The sequence below is a fragment of the Peromyscus maniculatus genome, chromosome 15 (genome assembly GCF_049852395.1).
Source record: "Peromyscus maniculatus bairdii isolate BWxNUB_F1_BW_parent chromosome 15, HU_Pman_BW_mat_3.1, whole genome shotgun sequence".
NCBI lineage: Eukaryota > Metazoa > Chordata > Mammalia > Rodentia > Cricetidae > Peromyscus > Peromyscus maniculatus.
Genome location: NC_134866.1, coordinates 4,967,105 through 4,985,867, shown reverse-complemented (window position 1 = coordinate 4,985,867; position 18,763 = coordinate 4,967,105). Strand labels below are relative to the sequence as shown.

Sequence of the window (18,763 nt, the reverse complement as noted above, 5' to 3'; positions counted from 1 at the left end):
AAAAAAAAAAAAACCAACACATCAACTTTTCTTTCCAGACAGGGTCTCATGCTGTAGCCTGGGCTGGTATGGAACCACGTAGCTCAGGCTGGCTGGAACTCAAAGAGATCTCCCTCAGCCTCCCAGCACTCCAGCCTGAGGATGGCAGCCTAGTTGTTTCTCCTTGAGAACTCACAGACAGCTGATTCCTAGGCTTTAAGTTTCTTTGTAAGAGACAGGAATGCGGGTGACACGGTCATGTATTGTCTGTCACCATCTGGGACCTCACTGGGCTGTGCCCTGGAGTTCAGGACCTGCCATGCCGCAGAGCACACATCTGGATGGCTCCTCATCTGCAGGTGCTGAAGGGCAAACACCCCAAGTCCTGGTACAGGATTTTAACGTCAGCAAATGTGGTAAGAGCACATGCTGAGATTGACCTCTGTGCCTGGACACGGTGGAAGGCACTTCTAAAATCAAGAGGCCAGTCTCAGTATTATTATTATTTTTTTTAAAGGAAGTCTCTTTTCCAAATCATTATAGATAGCAAGAGAAAGGATTTGTAAAAATAATTTTAAAAAGAGGGCTGGAGGGATGGCTCAGTGGTTAAGAACACAAACTCCTCTTCCAGAGGACCCGGGTCTGATCCACAGTATGTACACGGCAGCTCACAACCAGCTGGAACTCCAGTTCCAGGGACTAGCCCCATTTCTGGCCATCGTGGGCTCTGCTCACTCACGGCAACACAAACACACAGGGCTCTGCTCACACACAGTACAGACACGCAGGGCTCTGCTCACACACAGTACAGACACGCAGGGCTCTGCTCACACACAGTACAGACACACAAGGCTCTGCTCACACACAGTCACAGACACACAGGGCTCTGCTCACACACAGTACAGACACACAGGGCTCTGCTCACACACAGTCACAGACACACAGGGCTCTGCTCACACACAGTACAGACACACAGGGCTCTGCTCACACACAGTAGAGACACACAGGGCTCTGCTCACACACAGTCACAGACACACAGGGCTCTGCTCACACACAGTACAGACACACAGGGCTCTGCTCACACACAGTCACAGACACGCAGGGCTCTGCTCACACACAGTACAGACACACAAGGCTCTGCTCACACACAGTCACAGACACGCAGGGCTCTGCTCACACACAGTACAGACACACAGGGCTCTGCTCACATACAGTACAGACACACAGGGCTCTGCTCACACACAGTACAGACACGCAGGGCTCTGCTCACACACAGTCACAGACACGCAGGGCTCTGCTCACACACACGGTACAGACATGCAGGGCTCTGCTCACACACAGTACAGACACACAGGGCTCTGCTCACACACAGTACAGACACGCAGGGCTCTGCTCACACACAGTACAGACACACAGGGCTCTGCTCACACACAGTCACAGACACACAGGGCTCTGTTCACACACAGTACAGACACACAGGGCTCTGCTCACACACAGTACAGACACACAGGGCTCTGCTCACACACAGTCACAGACACACAGGGCTCTGCTCACACACAGTCACAGACACACAGGGCTCTGCTCACACACAGTACAGACACGCAGGGCTCTGCTCACACACACAGTACAGACACACAGGGCTCTGCTCACACACAGTACAGACACGCAGGGCTCTGCTCACACACAGTACAGACACACAGGGCTCTGCTCACACACGGTACAGACACACAGGGCTCTGCTCACACACACAGTACAGACACACAGGGCTCTGCTCACACACAGTACAGACACGCAGGGCTCTGCTCACACACAGTACAGACACACAGGGCTCTGCTCACACACGGTACACAGACATACATTTGTACAAAACACCCATATACATAAAATACTAAAAAATCTTTAAAAGTGATTAGAGAAATATTTCAGTGTGGTGATTAGTAAGAGAATGTGAACTAATTTATTATTTGTAAAATCTACTTGTTAAAGAGGACTAAAATGAGGACCAGTTAAAAACTGAAAGGCAAGTTTAAAAAATGGCCAATGAATATAAGATGTGTGTGTCTGCCAGGAAAACAGTGTGGTCATGGTCTTACCAAAGCAGACTTTAAGTCAGGAAGCAGTCCACTGAGGAGGATTTTTAAGTTGGTAAGAGGTACACATTCAAGTGGGGTTTACAAAGACACAGCCTCACATGAAGAAAGACGATCATCAGAAATACAAGGAGAATTAAACATGGGAGATAATCAGTTACAAAGAAACAGTCATGTTTGAATTAACAACAGTAACAGAAGCAAATAGGATACACTTTAAGATGTGGTCTTGTTATTGTTATAAAAAGTGAACTTTCTTCAGGTTATCAAGAAAACACAAGATCTACAAGGAAAATATGCAGAAACTAATCTCTATCCACACATGCAATAAAGGATAAAAATCCTTTTGTGTAAAAATCTAAATGAGTGGGGCGTGGCGGCACATACCTATAATTTCAACAGTTGGGAGGCTGGAGGCAGGAGGATGGAGTTTGAGGGAAGCTTGGGATACATAGTACAATTTTGTCTCAAAACAAAATAAAACAACACACTCCAAATTGATGAAAAGTAAAAAAGTATCCTTTTTTATTAATTAATTTATTTCCATTTTATGTGCATTGGTGGTTTTTTGCTATGAAACTGGAGTCACAGACAGCTGTGAGCTGCCATGTGGGTGCTGGGAATCGAACTGAGGTCCTCTGAAATAGCAGTTAGTGCCACTGAGCCATCTCTCCAGCCCCAAGTATCCTTCTAAACATATTATCCTAAAAAAATCTCTGGATCAGAAATAATCTAAAAAGTAAAATTAGAGATTATTTAGCATAATTATATAAACATTTGTTTGTAAAGATTTTTATGTTAAGTGTGTGTGCACATGTGTGTGGGGGCATGTACATGCATGCACAGGTGTCTATGGAGGCTGGAAGATAGTATTGGCTCCCCTGGAGCTGGAGTTATAGGTGGTCATGAGCTGTCTGATATGGGTGCCGGAGACTGAACTGGGGTCCTCTGCTGACCCAACTTTCCTGCCCCACAGGAATATTGCTACAATGAAGGAAAGAGGGTCTTGTTTATAGGCTGCACGCAGCTTCAAACCCTTAACACGAGCTAGCTAAGGAAGTAAACCAGTGCAGATTTTGTTCCCAAGCAGCTGTGAGTGGAACAAAATACCCACCCCCAAGTCAGAAAAGCAAGGTAAAGTCAAACTCAAAACAAGCTTAGATCAGAATAAGAAAGATAAACATTGGAGCAGGAGTGATGGCCAGGGGTTGGAGCACCGGCTGCTCCTCCAAGCACCAGGGTTTGAGTCCCAGCCCACGTGGTGGCTCATAACATCTCTAACTCCAGTCCCAGGTGATCCGATGCCCTCTATTCTCTATGGGTACTACATATACGTGAGCTGTAGATACACATGCAGGCAAAACAACCATACACTCCTTTTTTAAACAAAATAATTTAGAGCATCAATGCAATGTGTTCTAATCACCCATCTTTTCTACACCTGCTGGAAAAATCTTTCTCATTTCTTTTCTGTATGAAGTATATCTGAAAAGTCTCAAAATAAGCAAATTATTTCGACTTATTACTTGGGGGGGGGGTTTGGCATGCACATGCCACGGTGTGTGGCGAGGTGTGCCAGAGGACAGAGTTGGAGCAGATTCTTCTTTCATCTCTACATGGTATTGAACTCGGGTGGCCAGGTCTGTGCAGCAAAATGCCTTTGCTCATTGAACCATCTTGCCGGCCCACGAAGTAAATGATGTTTAACATGAGAAAAGGAAACAGCCTGTGGGCTAAGGCAGAAAAGACCAAAAATCACAGAAGGAAATAAAAGAATACTCAAAAGCCATTTGTGTCCAGATGGCATGGGGATCCAGAGAATCTTCAATGTCTTCAATGACTCCCTGACATGAGCAGCCAATGACAAAAAATCAAGGCCTTCAGATGTTGCCAAACTGGAAATCATGAGGGTGGCAACGGGAAAAGCAGGACTTCATGAGATAATTTAGCAGCATAGCTTGGCATGGTGAAGCCACAAACATCCATAGCTTCATTTCATCCCAGTTAAAAACAGACCGGGGCAGATCTTCATTTGAGTATTTAAAATAACCTTCATTAAAACCATAAGAGGGTCCTATGAGTTATAGCAACTTCAAGAGGGTATTAGTGGACCACCCAACACTGGGAAAGAGGTGACCTTCCAGGGCTGAATGCAAAACAGGTGATGGTCCCAACCAGCTGCCAAGACAAACAATACAACTGGATTGAAAACTACAGTTTTATTAATTTATTTCCTTAAAAATCGCTGCTGTGGGATGTCTTTCTGTGTGCTGTGAGTATGTGTTGCTCTGAGTGGTTGATAAATAAAGCTGCATTGACCTATGGCAAGACAGCTTAGAGGTGGGTGGAAATCTAAGCAGATATACAGAGGGGAGAAAGGAGAGAGAGAAACACCAGCCACTGCCTAAGGAACAGCAAGATGCCAGCAGACCAGTAATGCCATGGCCACGTGGCAACTTATAGATTAAGAGAAATGGGTTAGGTTACAACAAGCTAGCTAGCAAGAAGCCTTCCATAGGCCATACAATTGATAATTAATATTAAGCCTCTGAATGATTATTTTATAAGCAGCCGAGGGACCGCGAGGGCCCGGCGGGAACCCAAGAAACCTTATGGCTACAAATCACAGTTCACACAAGTAAGTTAACTTTTTAAGAGATGAAGTAGAGTGTAAAGTTAGGACAGTGTCTTCTAATCTCTCACTCAGCGTGTAGGTGGAACAAGCATCAAGCCTGTGGGCAGCTTGGTCCTTCATAAACAAAGGTGCATCACAGGGGTAATATGTGGCTCAGTGACAGGGCATCTGCCTAGCAGCCCAGAGTCCTGGGTTCCATTCTAGCATCACGCCCTCCGACGGAGGTCAAGTTCACAGCCAACATCCCCAGGATCTCAGCTGAGTACCTCCTTCCATGCAAACCTTCCAGAACACCCCAGGCAGGCCTCGATCTGAGGTTTTGAGAGGAGAGGAACAATGTTCGGTGCTTAGGTTTTCTGTGTCAATTCTAGACACTCTGCAAACTAGATGCACAGAGAATACTTTGCATAAGAGAACAAAAGAGCTGAGGAAGGCCAGCTTGGACGGACACAGGGAAGGCAGGCGGGAGGTGGGGACAGGGAAGGTGGGCGGCGGCAGCGGCGGCGGCGGGCACTGTGGGTGACATCAGGTGTGCTAGGAGGTCCTAATGCAGCACCTTTAGTGGGATCAGAGAGCCCAGTGTCCCCTCACTTCCCATGGTGACAAGGGGGCAGACGTGAGTGCATTGCCCGGGGCAGTGGTGGGTGGATGGCTCTTCACCAATGGCCCTCAGACTGCAAAGAGCCACAGTGGAGTTAGTGTCCTGTCTGGAGACCTCTCTTCCATGATGGTGCCTGGGTGGGCGGTGTCTTTTATCCCTGTAGCCACTTCTTCGGAGTGCTAGCCGATTAGTACTGGGTTTTTATTTAGGTTTTGTTTTGTTTTGTTTTCCCAAACAGGGTCTCCCTACACAGTCCAGGCTAGCCCCGAGCTTACCATCTTTCCCCTTCAGCCTCCCTAGTGCTGGGATTTCAGGCATGTGCCATGATTGGTCTTTAGGTGCATTCAAAATAAGAAATTCTTTTGAGATTTTTGTCTTATAATAATAAAAAAGGTATTTTTTTTAAAGTGTCTTAAAGAATTCTAGTTCTGCCTAGCCCAAAGGGAGGGCAAAGGCAGGGCCAGTGAGTGAGTGGACACTCTACAGTCCCACCTCTCCTGGGGATACCGCGGGTTTATAGGAGCATTTCACCTGGAGAGCTGAGTGGGAACAAGTGAAAGACACCTGTTCCCAGCCGCTGGATCGTAGGGCTCAAGTTCCCTCCTCGGACAGCAGCTGCAGTGAAGTACAGCAGACTGTGATCTCTCCCACACCGCCAGGCCTCTCTAGCCGGGCTGAACAGGCAGAACATCCATGGAGGAGGCGGGAGACTCCTGCTGGCCTGGGTGCATTTCTTGCAGGGTTGGTTGTCTGAGGTGGTGGGAATCAGTAGTTTCTTCTTACACTTTTGCCACACAGAACCCCGAGGCACTGCCAGGTTTGGTGGCAATGGAGAGCTGGAGGCAAACACACCTTTATGCCAGAGACCTCACATAACTCTCTGAGTTCAGGGCTAGCCTGGTCCTCACTGTGAGACCTTGTCTCAAAAATGTACACACAACGGGTGGTGGTGGTGCAAGCCTTTAATCCCAGCACTCAGGTGCATCTCCGTGAGTTGGAGGCCAGCCTTGTTTACAGAGCGAGTTCCAGAACAGCCAGGGCTACAGAGTGAAACCCTGTCTGGAAAAAAGCAACAAAACAAAACAAAACCCAAAACAAAAATAATCTAAACACACAAACAAACAAAACCAGAACCCCAAAGAGGCATGTTTGAAGCCAAAGACAGCTGAGCTGCAGTGACCCAGTGCTCCCCATTCCTGACCTGTGAGACAGCAGAGCACCTGACAGCACACGGCGGATGAGTTCATGATTGGCTTACTCCCTTACCAGGGGATACAAACCCCTCCAGCCCTTCTTGAAAACAAAGGAGCTGCAGAAGAATTAGGGGAAACATTCACGTCTAAGTGCCTGAGAGATGTCCCCAGGAAGGAGCTCTTCCAAGTCAGCGCCACTGGCAGCACGCTAAAGCACAAAGGGAATTAGTATTTTCCTTGATTTGGGGTAATCTTCAAACTTCTCATGGTACCACCTAAAATGAGAAAAAAAAGGGGGGTTTAAAAACCAATCCATTTTGTCATTTAAGCATCTTCGAAGATGGTAACGAAATTGATTATGCAAGAAATACCTAGGTTTTTTTTTAAACATTTAAAAATTTTGTGCATGCACACACACACACACACACACACACACACACACACACACACACACACACACACTGTAATCAGAAGACAACTCTCTGGGGACTGGTTCTCTTTCTACCATGTAGGTACCAGGGACTGAACTCAGATCCTCAGGTTTGGTGGCAAAAGCCCGAGCCTTGCCTTGTCAGCCCTAAGTTTTTTGTTCGTTTTTTTTTTTAATTATTTTTTTTTAGCACTAAGGACTTTGTCATTTATGAATAATTTTACGTCTCAGAAGTGACCTGGGTAATTCATCTTTCCTTTTGGAAAGGGTGCTGACATGTCCTAAAAATACAATTGGTAACGTCCACAATTCAGCTCTTCACTGGAATTTCCAGTGCACCAACCCCGGCAGCCAGCTGGGGAGGCCGACGGCTGAACAGGCAGAGTGAGGACTGAAACGGAGGAGCCGATTGTGCCGCATGCCTCTGGCTGCAGCCACTTGAGAGGCTGGGTCGGAGGGTGGCCAGCTTGAGCGACTGCGCCTGAGACCTCATCTCCAAAAAATCTTTTTTTTTTTCCTTTATAGGATTTAGAAATAGTCAGTTAAAAAAAAAAAAAGGTACAAAAAGCAGATTACTGATGACAAAGGAAAACAATTATTTGCTAGTGTAGCAGAAAGACAGGACAATGGACAGAGACAATGGACAGAGAGGGAGGCGGCGATGTACTGCTGTCGTTGGGTGAGTCTCGCTGTCGTCTACTAGCGCAGAAATGATAACCCGTGGGGCCCTCTGCCACAGTCACGGTCACACGCCGTCTACGCAATGGGAGAGATGACGAGAAGCTTGCCAGGGCCTCTGCGTCCCCTGTCACCTCTCCAGCGTGAGACCCAGTGACGGGGGCCTTTCCCACAGGTTGTGAGCAGTCACCGGTGGGAAAAAGGAACCCACTTCACAATGTGACCGTGGACGCAAGCCTGCTGGGGGCTCTGACGCTCAGCATAGCTCCTCCCTGAGAGGCCCTTCCTGGGGGTACCGGTGCAGGATGCCCCACACTGATAAAGAGATTGATTCTTCTGCCTACTGAAGAGGACAGTGGTCTCAGGAGGGCAAGGGCCGAGCAACCAGAAAAGCGCAGGTCAGTAAAGGAGAGAGTGCACACTGGTTGTGTGATCTGGCACACTGCCGGGCAGGGGGCGGGGAGGGGGGAGGGAGACGACGGACGGGGACACGGGGGATGGGGGGCGGGCGGAATGTACAACTCCGGCCACTAGGAAGTCGAAGGCCTCTGACGTAAACGTGATATTTGTTTAACAGTTTGAAAAACTGTTACACAGGCAGGACATTTGCTGGTTAAATGATTCAAGAAGACTTTCTGATTACAATACCAAAACCACAAATCCACCTCGTCTGCATATATGTATAGATAGTTTTAAAAAGTCATTAGTTTTTTCTTGTTTTCCATCCCTAGAACTGATGCTGTCACCTGAATGACCGAGATCAGGCCTGACTCCTGCTTTCCAGTGGTCTTATCATTGCTGACTGAGCTCATGACCCAACACACCTCTGCAGGAAAGCTAACTGCCCACCCCCTCATGCACAGTTTATGCCAGTCAGTCTTGAACCTGCTTTCCAGCTATTGTTTGTATGACTTCCAAACACACCTAAGGCCTCAGCTTCTCTGCGGCGGGCCTTCATGTCCTGAAGGGCTGAGCAACTGGCCAAGACTCCACAGATCATGTTTTTGAGCCTTGGGGCTGGAGAGGCAGTGGGAATAGTCAGCATTCCACAAACACATTCTTTCTTGTCTTCCTTTTTCTAAATCACTACTGTGAAAATTCCATCACTATGCCCTGAGGACACACTGGGGTGGGATATAGAACTTAATAAATAGGTTAAACATTACAATATTTTAATCTCTCTCAAATTTCAGTAAGTTTCCTCTATGGCTGATCTTCAGGCTCGAGTGTTTTGCATGAACAAGCACATGTCTGTATCTAGTCTGATGCTTCGTGGACAGTTGTGATCTTTCATGCACTCAGTGCTTTGCTAAGTACGTATGGCTGCTCAGGCTCCTGGAGAAGGCAATCTCCCCTTACATTTCTTTACGTTTTTACTCTCAAAAGGGTACACTTATTAGCCAGCTTCAGCAGCTAAAGGCCTGGGGCTTGCCCTTCAATACGAGCATTTAGAAACTGAAATTTCCATGCTGTTATTACAATTTCACTGACAGGCAATACTATTTTGATAGTCTGCCATGAAGACAAAGCTGGGAACTAATCTTGGAAGTGCTTTCTTCTGAGTGATTTATCTGACGGTTTAGTTGTTGGGCTTACTGGGCTATTTAAAAAATAAATAAGCTAGCCCTGTTAGTACGTGCTTGTACTCTTGGCTACTTGAGAGGCAGATGCAATGAGATGTTTAGTTCCAGACCAGCCAAGGTAACATAACAAGATCACACAAAGGGATAGCAGTCCTCAGCTTGTAAGGGCAGTGATTTCTGAAAACGCCTTCACAGAATGGAATTACTCTTTAGGATTTAGAATCACCCCCCACCGACATCCACTTAAACAACCAATGGCAAAAGTACTTTCAGCTCAGAAATCCCTCTGCAAATGATGAAGGCCTGAGACAGGAACTGGCTAAGCAGAGCAACGTCTTCAGTTCTCAGGCCAGAAGGGGGCGCTCTGGTTTCTGCGCTCTTCTTAGAGGAGTGCCCTGCCTGGAACCAAATGAGTTGCGTGGGACAGAAACTCCAGCTGGGATGCCGATTCTCTCCTGGTGGACATGCTTGTATGCACCCCCCAACTTTGGCCCATTTTCTAAGCGATTTTAAGCTCCTTCTTTTTAAGGGGGAAAATGTCACGGTGGTTTTAGATGCCCCTGAGGTCATCAGGGCTCTCTTGAGGCCCATTAAGAAAGGGAAATGCTCCCAGTCAAAGGAGTGGAATCTACGGCTGGCCTTGGGTGGAGCCTTACATTCTGATCCACTCCAATGAGTAGAACAGTTCATACTATTGACTCCTTCATTAAAAGTTCATCCAGCCGGGCCTGTTAGTCACTTGGCCAAGGGACCCTCAGGAAGTTAAAGAGACAGGAGGGATAATGAACCCTTAATGAGACAATCTACTTTCCCCTCAGAGAAACCCCGTCCTCCGTGCGGCTGCTTACACTACCATTGCGCAGCTCTAAGTGTGCCCACTCTTCAGAGTTCAAAAGTGTAACTTCCTCCTTCTTCTTTTCTTTCTTTTCGTTGCTGGCCGAAGCCTGAGCCTGTTGTCCTGGGCACCTTGCGCGTTCTCGCTCTTTCTCTGGTGCTGCCCTCCTCTCCTAGCGCAGCTGCCTGCTGCCCTGGAAGCTGCCCGCATGGCTGCTGACTCCCAGTGCTGGTCTCTCTTCCTCTCCTCCCTCTCCTCCCCGCCCCACAAGCAGCGCCAAGACGTCCAGCTTGTCTACCCTGTTGTTTTCTCTCAAGTCCTAATGAAGCTGTCTTCCAGCCTCCGCCCGATGTCGCTTTTAAATGTCTTACTGATGAGACCGAGAACCCAAGGAAGGGACCCTGATTTCCCTGGCAACACAAAGAATGCCTTGGGATTTTCACTAGCAAGGCTTTCATTCGGAAAACAGGATTATTTATTTCCCATTTCTGTGTGCTTCGTATTCAAATGTTGAGAGGGACTTCCTTGGTCCCTGTTTTGTTAGAGAAAAATGCTCCACAATGGACTCGACCACATCTTGCTCAGTCTCCCCCGATCCAGTGTTCGGAAGTATGAATGCTCATGTGTCTCATTAGAGACAAGCCACCATTCAGCTTTCCTATCGGACATTGCAGATGTAAAGGATGGCAACATGCCTGGATGACATGACAGCCATAGTAGGCCACGGTCCCTCTGCACAGGGAGCCTGGGGCTGAAAACGGAGGAGAGGCACCAGGAGCAATAGGACTCCGGGCGGCCAGGTCCAGAGCCCGCGCGGCAGTGCAGCCTGGCTCCCAGTGTGCTATAAAACCTGGTCACGCATACTTAGTGGATGCTGTTCCCGTGCACTCTTATTCCAGGTCATCCATCAGAGAACTCTCGGGTCTCCAAAGGTCAAACTCAACTGCCTTTACTTCCTGAAGGCTCAGTCAACTTAAAATGTGTCAGTCTGATGTGTCACGTAGGTGTTGACAAAGCAGCAGAACTCAGTAGCATGAGACCCTCCCTGGCAAGCCTGAACCATAGTTGTGAGAGACACGCTCCTGCTGAAGGACCTCACCCGCCAGCTCCTGGTGGCCCAGGCTGTCCGACCTCTCTCTCTCTAACTCCACGTGATGTTCTCCTCTGGGTATGCACCTGTGACGAGCATCCCCACGCTAGCGGCTTTGGCATACCAAGTGCCAATACAACCTCGTCTCGTGCATTCACACCTGTGACTGTGCACAGGGCCTGGGACCGGAACTTTCTGCCCTCCAGTAGAGTCCAGTCACCACAGTAACCCTGTTTCTCACTAAAGGAGAGTTAGTGGGCCACGGGCAGACCAGGGATGTGAAAGTCAGCTTCCTGAAGTGGGGGCAGGGATCTAGAGAGGACCCACAGGGTAAGCAGGGAGACCCAGTGACCTTATAAAATGCCCAAACAACCAAACCAGTGCTCATTTAACAGACTTCCAGCCTTAGACTTCTCCCATCCCGAATGTAAATCTCCATGGCACGGTCTTCTGTCTTTCCCAGTTCAATTCTTTATTCATGCCAGGGAATGAATGCAACAATTCCCCCAGACACCTGTTACCCCCATATCTTGGGGTCTCCTGTCCAGGATTTCAGAAGACAGTTGTATTACTGACTGAAAATTGAGAAGCATCCAAAGTGACTGTGACCCACTGGGTATTCCAAGGGTGCCCTTTAAGCAAGGGGCTACCCCAACCATGATGAGCGTGGTGGAAACCCAGGTGAGCCCACACCTCCACTGGGAGTAAGGACAGTAGGTATCTGGGCTCCAATGGCACAGAATCCCAGTGACCTGTGGTTAATAAGAGACCAGTGTCATTGCGGTGAATCTTCTGTGAGTGTGTCCGAACACAGAAGCTATGGCCCCACGGAGGGCAAAGCTGAAAGTCATGCTGGTGGCTGACATCGGTAGTGTGGAAGTCTCCCACATGGTGCTACTGTTGGTGGCATAAGGCTGCAGGAAGCCTCAGGACTGTAGGTGACCACCAAGGACAGCAGCAGCTGCATAGCAAAGCTGGCCTCAGTCAATGGGATGAACTATGGGTGTTGTGGAGAGCGGAGTCAGTGAGGCAGAGCTGTCTGAGCCCTTTAGAGCCCAGGAGATTGTGAGTGAATCCCAGATACTGGGTAATGAGCTATGTATACTGTTGGGCTTTTGTTTTGCTGTGATCTGGTTGTAACTGCGCCCTGGTTCTTCCCTCTTGGAATTAGGATGACAAGGATTGTTTCAGAGTTGGTAGGTGGATGGGTCGCAAAATGAGGCAGCTAGATCTTGGTTCCCTAGCTCATCTGGTGGGTGAACGGGCTAATGAGTGGGCGTCTCTCTGCCTCCTCCTGAACCTGGCTCTGTCTGGCTTTGTGAACCTCGGTGAGGTGGAATGGAGCAGCTGCTGAACAGACGCAGCAAATGTGGCTGTTGGCTCAGCCCAAGAGCAGGCGCGGTTTACTAAAGGAGGAAACTGGGGGATGACAGAGCACTGAGCCATGGGTGAGGTGTGGAAATCCTGTGGATGACTCCTCCTGGGGGCAGACTAGATGGGGCTATCTGCTCCCTGCTCACAGACTGGAGGACATCGCCGTTCAGGTGGACAAGGGAACTCAAGCCGTGAAGAGGTGACTCTGACCCAAGATCTCTCCATCTCCTCGCCCCCAGCTCACTTTAGGCAGGCAAACTGGTTCCAAGAGTTCCTTGCCAAGCTGCTGTGGTCACAGTGTTTTATCACAGCACTAGTCACCTACTAGGATGGCACGATATGCATGCAAAAGGTCAAAGTTCACCACACTGACGTCAAACCTCTGCTCAAATCAATGGAGTCCACACTTCATAACAATGACAAGGCCTGGCTCAAGAAATCAAAATTTATTGAAGTGTTTGGTTTTATCTAAAGTGCCCAGGTTTTATCTAATGTTACACAGTAGCTGGGAATATCAAACTGGTTATTGATCTTCCGGGAGTTCAACAACCGCGCTGAGACTGAAAGGGCGCTATTTCTCCCCTCATCCTCCAAGGTCAAGTGGGTCCCGGGGACCATGAGGCACCTCTCAGAACATCCTGAAACTGTGGGGAGTTACCTGGAGACCCCACCCAGGAAGCTCTAACCAGTGTCGGGTCTACAAAGAGGAGGATCAACCCAGAGGAGACATCCCCTCCATGCTTCCGAGTGAAGCCACAGCGAAGGAGGGCCTTTGATTTCATATAGATGGAATAAGCGATAAAAGGAAAAGGGGATAGAGGCTCCTCTGAAGCCAAGTCATCCTCGAGAACCAGACCCTTAAGTGGCCTTGATACGAAAAGGTAGAAGAGGCTGGTTCTGGCCACAGGTTTGATCCTAAACACCCAGCAGGAAGGGACAGCTTGGGGTATGGCTGTGACTGGCATGCTTTCTTTGGAGTTTTAGGGGATCATACTCCCTGGACAACTGGGCTCAATTCAACATTGAGAGACAGGTCCACTACTATTTTAACCTAATAACTGAATAGTGGTTAAACTTCTCCTCTCTCGCCGAGGCATTTCTCCCTGTGGTTCTAGCCACTCCTAAAGCTACCAGCATGCTTGAAAGTAGATCTGGGGTTCATCACTCTCAAGACCAGCCTTGGATGTGGGGACATTTTGGGTAACTGCTGGCCTACTCTGGGTGATACTAAAGTGGTCTCCAACAGTCTTCTCTCCACTCCATCTGGCCCTTGGCTTCTAGAGATGGTTCTGCAGAAAGAGCCCAAGACACACTGCCTGCCAGAATTTTATCAACGTCACAAAGACCAGCCCCAGGAGTCACCTGTAAGAGTTCTTTCTTTTAGACCTGCACCACCGGGTAGACTCTGCCCCTTCTTAGCATGAAGCTGCTACAGCAGTCATTGCCCTGGCAGAAGTAGGTGTGGATCTCTGAGATGGGGCAATGCAGGAGAGTCAGAGGGACGTAAGTAGACTAGGAAAGTGAACATGACTACTTGTCCCCAGAACACACTGTGAGGTGAGACGGAGGAAGGCGTAGGGGGGGGGGCAGGTATCTGAACTATCACTAGGAGAAAGGGAAAGCCCTATAAAATACTCAGCCAGAATCCATTTAACAGGCTTACAACCCAGGTTTCTCCCATCCCAGCAGGACAAAGCTGCTAGTTTTCCTCTCTGCAGCTAGGTCAATGGACCTGGCAACCCCATAGACAACGAGCAGTTCCCTTTTTTTTTTTTGTTTTTGTTTTTGTTTTTTTTGAGACAGGGTTTCTCCATGTAGTTTTGGTGCCCATCCTGGATCTTGCTCTGTAGAAAAGGGTGGCCTCGAACTCACAGAGATCTGCCTGTCTCTGCCTCCAGAGTGCTGGGATTAAAGGCATGGGCCCAGTGAGCAGTTCCCTCTTTTTTTTTTTTTTTTTTTTTTTTGCCACTTGATATTGTAAGCCTTTTCTATAAACCTTTGTCCCCTGCCCTTGTTCCTTTATACCTCTCTGTCTTTCTCAGCAGCTCTGGGGGTTTTCAGGTTGTGGTGGTTATTTTGAATAAGAATGATTTCGTCCCATAGGCTCAAATACCTGAATGCTCAGTCACCAGGGAACAGCAGTGTTTGAAAGGATTAGGAGGTGTGTCCTTGTTAGAGGAAGTGGGGGTGGGCTTTGAGGTTTCAAGAGCCCATGCCAAGTCCAGCCACCCCACCCCCACCCCTCCACTACTGCTCAGGATGTGGCTCTCCGCTGCTTCTCCTGCGGCTGCCTGCATGCCTCATACTCTCAACCAGTATGATCATGGTCTAAGCCTCCGAAACTGTACGCCAGTTCCCAGTGAAACACTTTCTTTTCCTAAGTGTTGCGACAGAACAGTGACAAAGGCACAATCCCTGGTTCCGATCGACCTCTGTCACTCCCTCTTCACGTGAAGACACCGACCTGCCAGCACAAGGGGGGACCCCCAAAGCGGCAGGGCCTGCTCCTTCGGCCCTGTCCTTGAAGCAGCGGGATCGGCATTATGAAAGTCTAGCCTGGAAACGGTTATGCTGACGTCCGAGAGCAAACTGAGAAGGCAAAGACGTGTTTTTTAAAACTTACTGGTGATGCTGCCTCGCCCTGGTGAACAACGTGCTGAATGTGAACACAGCGAACACTGTGGCCTGGAGGGACCAGCTGGCCAGCGCAAAGCCACACCACTCCATGATCTCCCCCAAGTAGTTGGCTGCAGATACGTACTCAAACAGGCCTCCTAGATGGAAAGAGAGAAAGGCAGAAAGGTGACTGCGTGCAGAGCATACACTCGATAGTTGGGAAAAGCCCTTTGCAGAAAGTTAACAGGAAGGTTAATGAGACGGAATGACAGACCAGGGACCAGGGACTAATGACAACGTAGGCCTTTACTTAGAGGACAGAAATGTGCAAACTTTGACTTCCCACACAGGATATATGCAGGGTGGGGGTGGGGGTGGGGTAGGGTGGGGGCAGGCGGAGGTGAGCTTTCCACGCAACAGCGCTGGAGTCAGGCTCTGAGCCAGACAACCGTATGGAGGGAATGGTGGATCCCGGTTTGGGCTGGGCACCAGGCGAAGGAGTGGGCAGCAGAAAGAAGAAGAATCGGGAAGGCTTGGCAGGGAAGGTATCAGAGCAGGAGGCAGAGGTCACAAAAGATAGGAGCTGATCCCAGCCAGCCCGGAGTCTGGTTGGGACAGGTTTTGCTAAGAAGGTCACTCCAGGCCACTGCTGTCCTCTGCCAGTGGGATTTGGAAACAACCCTTTCCTGTAGTAAATTTTAGTAGCTGACTTTGGAAAGCAGCATACATTAGGAGAGACGGTGGTTTTTGGAGGGGGCCAGGTCTGGGAGACTGCCAGGAGGGTTTTGTGGAGGAGAACCCGAGAGGCAGAGGAGGATGAGCGGAGATCCTGGCTGGGGCAGGGAGAGAGAGAGGCCTGAATGAAGGACAGACTTTAGATGACATTCTGGTGTGTTGATGTAAGGCCAGCAAATGTAAGGTCCATTTGTACATGCAAAATTACCCTCTGGCCAGTGGTAGTCATCAGAAACCTCAGCCAGGCTGTGCTATAGTAGGAAGATTTTGAGGAAACATGCCAGAAAGTATCTCGGAGTTAGGGATCTGTGGGGCAGTGGCTATAAGGAGTGGTGAGAAAGAGTCTTCCCAAGAGAAAAGGAAGATGTGTCCCCCAACCAACGGCTCAGAGGCCACTCCACTGCCCCACTCGGGGAGACCAGCGGTTCTGTCTGGAGAAACTCTCCATGGGGCACCAAGGTTTCTGGGGAGCCCACCTGCAGGACGGTGAGAAAAGAAGATTTTGGAGAAAGGAAAGAAATTAAAATTCAGGCAAAGTTAAGTCAGCTGGGGGTGGATATGAGGTGCTCAGGGGAAGAGGACCCATCCAGAGCACTGAGGGGAAGAGGACCCATCCAGAGCACTGAGGGGAAGAGGACCCATCCAGAGCACTCAGGGGAGGAGGACCCATCCAGAGCACTCAGGGGAGGAGGACCCATCCAGGGCACTCAGGGGAAGAGGACCCACCCAGAGCACTCAGGGGAGGAGCTGAGGGGCTGGAGACAGGAATGGGAGAAGAAGGAGCAGGGGACCCCAGGTCAGTGAGGACAGACAGACAAGGGATGAAAGACTCAGACAGTACAGACAAACCTTTGTTGTGGGGAGGGGGACCCAAGAAGGGTCTGTAAGAATCCAAGAGCTCACCATCTACTTACAAATGGGAGTTTGTAACTTTTAAGTTTCAAACCGGGTACAAATGGCTGAGGTGCCTATTTAACTTATCAAAGTGGACTTGGCCCCCAGGTTCTTCCAGCATCCCTCAGCCTCTGCCTGTCATAGGTCCTTCTGGATTGTATTCCCCACCCCCTGCCCTGAACTCTCTAAGCCCAGGGGCTGGGCTGGCCTTCCCTATAGAATCCAGCCATCTTGGTTTCCTGTCCTTCCGGTACCTCCTGACCACCAGGCTGCTGCACCTGGTACCCCTGCACTCCCCCCTCTTGCTTCCCCTCCCCCCTCCCCGCATGGCCCAGCTCAGCCTGCTCATGCCCCCTCTGGACTCTCCCAGGTGTCCCTGCCTCCGACTGTGCTCTCCCACAAATCTGTAACACAGCTTCTCCTCCACCAGACCGAGGAGCAGTTGCGTCCTTTCCTTCCTGTTCACTTCTTTCCTTCGTTCCGTCATATAGGGCACAAGTGGCGGGCAGGGAAGAGAGTGGGAAGTTTCCCTTTGGGGCCTGCGTTTGGGGCCACTGCGAGGTGTAACCGGGGAGTAGGGAGCCAAAGAAGGGTGATGAAAAACCAGCTCCCCTGGGTGGCCATTACTGCCTACTGGGGAGTTCAGGGGGCAGGCCGCAAGATCTAAAGACACAAGTTAATTTACTTCTAGAAGCCAAATTACCGTGGTTACTGGAACCGTTGCAACTCAACCAAAATGGAGAGGTTTATGAAATTAAGAGGGTCTGGTTAACAGTTGAGACAGACTCCTTGCTCCAAATCTCCTCCAATCACAACCACAGAAGGGGCAGGACCCCTGTACCCACCACGCTCTGCTTCTCTGCAGACAAGCATGCAGTTATAGGGAAGACAAAAGCCGCCACGTGAGTGCTGAGTAATAGCTAATCAGGAGCTGGCTTAGCATGGTGTGTGTGTGTGTGTGTGTGTGTGTGTGTGTGTGTGTGTGTGTGTGTGTGTGTGCCTGCGACTCTGTAACTGTGATAAGTGGGATGAGAGTCTGCGGTGGGTGGAACTTGTTTTAAAAGGTGATCATGCCACCAATGCCAGAAAACAGCTCTGGTCGGGCAACCAAAGTGCCCGAGGCCCCTGGGGGAGCCGAGGTGGCATACTTCTCAGAAAAGAATTCAGGTCAGATGCCTCAGGCTCAGAGGAGGAGCGCACATGGGATTACCCTTCAGGATGAGTATTCGGAGAGAATGCCTAGTGACCGTGGGGAGACAGAGGGGAACCATAACCATGACAGGTCTTTAAAGTGGGAGACCATCAGAGAAACAGCTGCCATGCATAGCATAATAGAGGCCCGAAGGAACGCCCTCTGACTTCCACAGGCTTGCAGGCCTGGAGAGGAGGTTCCACATCATATGGTGTAGCCAAGCCTGGCCTATGTACCTAGAAGCAAGGTGCTGGGTAGGACTATACACTTATCTTGTCAGAGCACAGCAGCGCTTCTTGACTCTTTGTCCAAGGTGTAGCGAGTTGAGGAAGCCCTGAGAGTGTGAAGTCCTGGATGAATGTGTGTGTTGACACGGGCGTGGTCAAGTCAAGGAATGGGGTCTCAGTCCTATGGGAGTGGAAAGCCCTCCTCTGGTCCATGCATGGTCACTGACAGTGTGTACAGGAAACAGCCACCATAGCTTTCTCCCCACAGATATTTAGGGCCTGAAAACTGCTCCCTTAGAGACACCTCCCATCAAGACGAGCTAACCCCCCTCCTTGATCCAGTCATACATCATACTCCCCAGCTCCTCATCAGCCCTATGCTCTCAATAACCTTGGCTCTCAGTTGAACTGTATACAACAGTATGTAACAGGCAGAGGGGGGCAGTTTCACCACGAGAGAACCCAGTCGCCTGGAGCTGCGTAAGGATACAGCACTGAGGGAGAAAGAGAAGAGGGTAAGTGATCTAACATACGCTTAAAAGTCAGTCCCAAATTCTAGGGTTTTTAGGGTAGGGCATGCATGTGTGCATGCGTGCTTGCGTGCGTGCGTG

General features: G+C 49.5%; 1 protein-coding gene across 1 annotated transcript in view; it reads right to left on the bottom strand.

The window, feature by feature from the left end:
- Positions 1-6,249: 6,249 nt before the first annotated feature.
- The window catches only part of Srd5a1 (steroid 5 alpha-reductase 1), a 48,718-nt gene continuing 36,204 nt past the window's right edge, over positions 6,250-18,763 (bottom strand). Inside the window, exons 4-5 of the mRNA XM_042261349.2 lie at positions 15,112-15,262; positions 6,250-6,773 (exon numbers count right to left, since the gene is read on the bottom strand). Of these exons, the coding sequence (XP_042117283.2) occupies positions 6,707-6,773; positions 15,112-15,262 (218 nt within the window). The 3' untranslated portion in view covers positions 6,250-6,706. The remainder of the gene's footprint in view (positions 6,774-15,111; positions 15,263-18,763) is intronic.